Raw genomic sequence first — 7,460 nt, forward strand, 5'->3', positions numbered from 1 at the left:
AAAGAAAAAAAAAAAAAAAATAAAAACATACCTTAAAAAAAAAATATAAATTTTTTTTAAAAATATTTTTTTTTTTTTAAAATTAAAAAATTAAAAAAATTAAAAAAAAAAAAAAAAAAAAAAAAAAAAAAAAAAGACCTCCTGTAACTTTAACAATTCCCCAAAAAAATTAAAGAAAAATAAATTATAAATATATATTAATATATATAATATATTTATATTCCCTCAGTGAATTATTGGTTTAATTCATGCAAAAAAATTTAAATACATAATGCATCATCTCTTCAACTGTATGTTTTAAATTAATAAAAAGTAAAAAAGTTCTTTTGAAAATATATAATGTCAAAAAAGGTAAAATTAATTTTATAATTAAAATGTATATAATTATATATATATATATATATATATAATATATAATATTAAAAGGGTCAAGGTTTTGTTATCATTTTTTTATTTTTTTTTTTAATTGAATAAATTAAAATATTTCCTAATATAAAAACAATCCATGATCAAATAAAAAATGAAGAATATAAATACCTAATATGTTATACACACATTATAAGTACATATAAAAACATATATATATTTATATATATATATATATATACATTATATATTATATAATATTATAATTATTGTAAGTTCTAATGAAGAATTATATACTTTATTAAATAGTAGTATGAAATATTTTATAGTAAAAACACATTTTTTCTTTTTCATTTATTTTCTTTTTATTCCTTTATTATGCTTATAAAGCTTTAAGTCGATTATGAATTTATTTTATAACCTAATTAACTCAATAAAAAGAGAAAATGAAAAGAAGAAATTTTACATCCAATTTTGTAAAAAACGATTTCATATAAGCACAATATGTCAACATAGGAAAAAATCAATATGTTTAAATTCAATACAAAATAATTCAAGTGTAAATAATAATATATGTATTGTAAAAAGTGAAAAACAAGAAATAGATAAAAAAAATTCTGATTTTATTCAATATGTTTTTAAATGGGGAATAGGAAATAAATTTCGTTCCGATCCAGAAAACAGGTTACTGCTGCATATAAAATAAAAATAAAACATATACAATTTTTTACATGTATTCTTATATAACTTAAGAATTTCGTATAGATAATTTTACAACATCAGACATGAATTCATTCAATCATATTATATATTATTAATATTAAAAATTTAAATATTAAATTTTATTACTTTATATATATATATATATATAAATATATTTTTTTTTTTTTCCTTTTTAAATTACATATCAGATATCATCCAGTACATTTAAGACGCTCCAAAGAAGTAACTATAAGAAAAGACTACTTTGATAATGTTAATGAAAACATAAGGTATGAAGAATTAAATGAACAATGGGAAGTATATTGGTTTGAAAATAATAAACTAAATGCAAAACCCTTTCCTGTTAAAAAGTTTGGAATAAATGATGCAAAAAGGGAAGCAATCAAATTTTATGAATCCTTAAAGGTAAAAAAAAGAAAAGCAAACAAAAAAAATGAAAAGAAATGAAATGAAAATAGGAATATATAATAAATTAGTATTAGCTTATAAATACATTTATTATTATATTTTCTTTTTTAAAATTATTAATTAATTTTAGGTACAACAACGTATAATGCCAAAACCTAAATACGAATCTGGCGTTGAAGGTATATCAACATATTAAGTTAAAAAAAGAAAAAAAAAAAAGACTTAATAAATATGACCTTCTAAATATATAGTTGGATATATTGAATTATAATATATTCAAATATATATATATATATATATTGATATTTTTTATTTTTTTTTTCTCTTGTTTTATTTTTATATCCATTTGAAACTTTAATCAGGTGTTCACTATGATATTATTACCAACTGTTGGGTTGCCTTTTATCGTTCAAACAACTTCCCTGTTTGCAGATCTTTCTCAGCTGAATATCATGGATTTGAAACTGCTAAACAGATGGCCATAGAAAGAGTTGAAAAACACAAAAAGTAATATATGCATACAAATTAATTACGAGGAATATATTATATCTTTTCCTTATATTTATTTTGATATAATATTTAATAATATATATGTCTTTCTTTCTTTCTTTTTTTATTTATCATACCTTATTCATTACAGTCATTTATAATTTTAAATATATATATATATATATATATATATATATTTTTTTTATGTTTATATGTTTATAAAAAAAAAGAAAAAAAAAGATGAACATCGAAAAAATAAAATTTTTTTTCCACCAAACAAGAGTCAATAATATATATATATATATATATTTATTTATTTATTTATAATTTATTTTTTTCTTACAATGGTAATTCTCCTGATTCTTTAACCAATACTCTCTTTAATGGTTCACCAGAATCTGTTCCTACAGCTTCAATATGTACTAATTTATCTAACCCTTCAACTACTTCACCAAAAACTACATGTCTTCCATCAAGCCATGGAGTAGGAATAAATAATATAAAGAATTGACTTCCATTGGTATTTTTTCCTGCATTAGCCATTGATAATAATCCTCTTTTACTATGATTTACTTTAAAATTTTCATCTTCAAATTTTTTTCCATAAATACTTAAACCACCAGTTCCATTAAAATTAGTTATGTCTCCTCCTTGAGCCATAAAATTGGGTATTATACGATGAAAAATAGAATTCGTATAGTGTAACATTTTTCCATCTACAACTGTCCCTTTACATATACTTACAAAATTTTCTACTGTCTTGGGGGCTATCTTTCCATATAAACCAAATACGATTCTTCCAAGTGGCTTGTCATCGATAGTTATATCAAAATAGGTCTATATAAAAAATATATATATATAAACACATTAATTGTTCATGCAAAAGAAATGTACATATATTTATATATATATATATATATGTGCGCATTTATTATTATCCATATTTTTATAAAATTATAATATATTGCATCATATACTTATATATATATTATATTTTTCTTTCTTACTTTGTGAGTAATTTCATGTTCCTCGGAGCATAAAGCATAATTATGGAACAAAAAGAATATAACTAAAATGATTGACACCTAATGCAAAATAAAAAAAAATAATAATAAATAAATAAATAAATAAATATATATATATATATATATATATATATATGTATGTATTAAAATTATGAGATCTAATTAGATACTTAATATATATTATACTTTTCATAATCTTACTAATTTATTCATTTTTGCAAAAAGAAATAATTTTATTTTAGTTCGGATTTAAGATATCTCTTAAAAATATAGCTAAAAGAATGTTAATAATTTCAAGCAACTATTTTAATTCTTTTTTAATAAAAAAAAAAAAAAAAAAATCAAATATAATGTAATATAATATTTTATATTTATCGTAAATATTATAAATTATATAAATATTTTTTAAATAAATTTAAAAATTAAGAATATTTATGTTTATTTTATATTTATGTTTATTTTATATTTATGTTTATTTTATATTTATGTTTATTTTATTTTTATGTTTATTTTATTTTTCCTCTTTTGTTTTACTTACATATATAAGATATATAAATAAATAAACTTAAAACTGTTATAAAAAAAAATAGGACGTTAAAATATTTATTTATATTATTATATATATATATATATATTATATATATTATATTTGCAAATTATAATCACTTCTCCCATTTTTCCTCCTTTATATGTATTCTAAGTAAATAAGTACATAAAATTAGAATTAATACTTATAGATATAAAATGAATAAAACATAATATTTTCACAAAAATTTAAATTACAGTAACAATTATTATTCCCATTTATCTTCATAAGATAAAAAAGAAGGCGAAAATATGTAATGTAAAATTCTCTTTATAATTTTATTATAATATATTCCTTGGAATATATGTAAAAATAAATAAAAATTTATAAAGAAAATATAAGAGTTTTACAAATTTTACGCATAAAAGAAAATCTAAATATTTGTATTTTCAATTTTACATTATACATATATATATATTATATATATGTATGTATATATTATATTTTTTCCTCACTATTATATATTTTATTGTAATATAATTTATATTATATTATATTGTTTCATTTCATTTTATTTATTCATTTTATTAGTTCTAATTCATTTAATATAATGGGACAAATTATTCATTATAAAAAATAATATATACATACACATAATTAAAAAAATATAAACAAAAAAAGAAAAAAAAAATTATATATATATATATATATATATATTATGTGTAAGGTAAAGGAAAAATTAGTAAGGATGCATTTTAAAATTCTTCCATTAATATATCATCAAATATTTATAGAAATTACCTATTATTCTAACAAAATAATTTTCTTCATTAACAGGTAAAAAAATTAGAACATACAATAATAATAAACGAACAGACAGATAATCATGTATTTGATATATAAAAAAAAACAACTAACATAAGCATACGTATATAACACATATATGAACACCGAACTTCAATCCAGCTATAAAATTCTTTCTATCCTTTGGAGGTATCTTAATATTTTATGTAAACCCGTGAACTTAAAAAACTTTCCTAAAATTTTATCTTATGATTTTATTATTTATTTATGATAGTCCCCCTCTTAAAATACTACTCATATATTTATTCAATTAATGGAATGAATGCATCAGTACCTAGTCCACATTTTCTCATTAATCCTGATTCATCTGTTTCAATATTTATGAAACCTCTTTCTCCCCATTGTTCTCCCCATGAGTTCTTAATTATATAATAATAATGCTTTTCTCCTTTCTTGGTTAATGGGTTAACAATTTCTTTCATACCAAAACCTACGAGCATAACGGCATGATTTAATTCATCTCCACATTCTCCATCGAAAATACCTTCTTTGTAAAAAGCAAAATCATCTGATACGGCTACACTAATGCTAATAGGTCCCAAGAATCTAAGTGCTTCTTTTAATTTATTATCTGGTACAGATAAATAATTTTTGATTCCATATTTTTCAGTACATCTATCTATATTACATAAATTTGGAGCATCACTTACATATGGATAATCACCATCTGGACATATACCCCCNAATAATATAAATTATGATAAAAAAAATAAAAAACTCCTTATATAAAATTTGCATAATATATAAAATAAATAAATATATAAATATATATATATATATATATATATATATATATATATATTTATATTTATATTTATATTTATATTTATATTTATATTATTATTATTATTATCTCAAATTACATACAAATATATTATATTATATTATATAATATTTTTGTTTTGTTTTTTGTTTTAATTTTATTTTTTTTTGTTATAATAAAAAAGTATATAAACTTATTATTTTATATTCCATTTATATTTTATTATGTATAATTTTTTAATTAAATAATTTAAAAAATTTTTATAAATATAAAAAAGGAGCGAGTGTAAAACTCAGGTGATATATAAATATATATATAATATATATATAATAATAATAATAATATAATTATGAAAACAAAATGAAATTAAAGAAAAAGATATATATATGTATATATATATATAATGCATAAATAATATGAAAGGAATTGAAAAAAAAGAAAATATATATATATATGTATACTTAAAAAACAAGTTCTTGAAAATAAAAAATGACGGGTTGTTTTTTATATGTGTCCATATGATACATATATATATATTATATATATATATATATATATATATATATTTTTTTTTTTTTTTTCCTTTTTGTTAATTCTGTGTCCTGGGTCTTTTATCATTTATATATAAAAAAAAAAATATATATATAAATTTTTTTCCCTGCCTAATATCATATAATTACGAGAACATTATAAGCCTCAAAATGTAAAGAAAAAAACATTGTAAACATTTTTGTTGAATTGTATAAAAGAAGGGAATATTATATATATATATATATATATATATACTTATCATTAATTATTAAAAAAAAAAATAAAATTTACAAAATAAAATATATGTAAATATATTTGACACGTTTTATTCCTTCGTTTTTGTAGATTTTTTTCTAAAGAGACTTTTAATTCTGTCAGTAAAAGTTTTTTTCTTATGTAATGTTTTGTCATCATTATCTACTCCTTTATTCTTTGCATTGGAAACATTTTTATCATTTGTTTGTTCTTTATTTTTAGTATCTTTATTTATTGATTGTTCTTCTGGTACCACATTTTTGATCTTTTCATTTTTTTTAATTGATGGTTCAGTTGCTTGTTTTTGTGGTTGTGACACTTGATCTTCTCTCTTTTCTTTAAATGGATCTGTAGGTGGTCTATTCAATTTTTGTTTTTCTTCAGGTGTTAATACTTTCTGAGCATTAGAAACATTGCTATTATTAATATTATTTTTTCTTGCATGATCATTAGTAGTATTATTAGTTGACACATTTGATGTCGTTTTTATGGTACCTTCTCCTACGGTTGGTTTTTTAAAATTATCACTTTCTTTCATATTATTATTAACACTTTTATTATTATTGGTAGAGGCTTGTGGTTTGTTGGGAGGGTTACTACTATTATTAGTAGTACCAGTATTATTCATTCTAGTATCAGTATGAGGATTAGATTTTATTTGTGTTTCGTTGTTAAATTTTTTATTATTTAAATTATTATTTGCATTATTATTAAGATTACTACTTTTTGTATTATCATAATTATTATATGCTACATTACTACGTTGTTGATATTTATCCATACCTGCTTTTGCCATACCACTGTTTACATTATTATTTGTATTGTTTGTTGTATTATTACCGCTTGGATTACTTCTTACTGGACCATTATTACTAGGTTTGGTTGCGCTCACAGGTTTTCTATTATTTGTATTATTGTTGTAAGTTCTATTATCATATTTACGGGCATTATTATAATTTGCATTTGCCATTTTGTTCACGTGTAAATAAAAATATTTATAATGCTGCAACAAATTATATATGTATATATAAATATATATATCAACTTATTTATAATTGCTTCAAAAAAAAAGTACTAGTAGTATAATCAATAGATATATATTATATATATATTATATATATATTATATATATTATATATATTTATTTATTTATATATTATATATATAACAAGGCATGCGTTTTAAATATATATATATATATATATATATAATATATAATTTTTTTTTCATATACTATAGATATATATTTTTACAATATATACATGAGAAAAATGTTATATGTATAAAGGGGCGGAGGCGTGAATGTAAAAAAAAAAAAAAAAAAAACATAGATATTCTTTTTTATTTTATAAATTAAATAATTATTCACTTTGAAATATTATTCAAATATAAATAAACAAATAAATATACTTTTATTATAAAAAATAAAAACATAAAAATATATAAAATGAAAAGAAAAAAAAAAAAAAAAAAAAAAAAAATTTTTATTTATAATATAAATATATAATAA

At 18.7% G+C, this 7,460-nt stretch overlaps 3 protein-coding genes across 3 annotated transcripts; 1 reads left to right on the forward strand and 2 right to left on the reverse strand.

Moving 5' to 3' along the window:
• Positions 1–769: 769 nt before the first annotated feature.
• Positions 770–2,008, forward strand: PRSY57_1114000 (transcription factor with AP2 domain(s), putative; the record flags this gene model as incomplete). Its single annotated transcript, XM_012908104.2, has 4 exons — positions 770–1,050; positions 1,278–1,494; positions 1,628–1,676; positions 1,860–2,008. 4 exons carry the CDS (start codon positions 770–772, stop codon positions 2,006–2,008), a joined length of 696 nt encoding a protein of 231 aa, XP_012763558.1.
• Positions 2,009–2,325: 317 nt separating this feature from the next.
• Positions 2,326–3,224, reverse strand: PRSY57_1114100 (peptidyl-prolyl cis-trans isomerase; the record flags this gene model as incomplete). The annotated part of the gene is made up of 3 exons (XM_012908105.2): positions 2,326–2,823; positions 2,994–3,071; positions 3,213–3,224. 3 exons carry the CDS (start codon positions 3,222–3,224, stop codon positions 2,326–2,328), a joined length of 588 nt encoding a protein of 195 aa, XP_012763559.1.
• Positions 3,225–6,020: 2,796 nt separating this feature from the next.
• PRSY57_1114200 (hypothetical protein) lies at positions 6,021–6,920 on the reverse strand (the record flags this gene model as incomplete). Its single annotated transcript, XM_012908106.2, has 1 exon — positions 6,021–6,920. The coding sequence occupies one exon, from the start codon at positions 6,918–6,920 to the stop codon at positions 6,021–6,023; it is 900 nt and encodes a 299-aa protein (XP_012763560.2).
• Positions 6,921–7,460: the final 540 nt, after the last annotated feature.

This window comes from Plasmodium reichenowi, chromosome 11 (assembly GCF_001601855.1).
Source record: "Plasmodium reichenowi strain SY57 chromosome 11, whole genome shotgun sequence".
In the NCBI taxonomy this organism is placed as follows: Eukaryota; Apicomplexa; class Aconoidasida; order Haemosporida; family Plasmodiidae; genus Plasmodium; species Plasmodium reichenowi.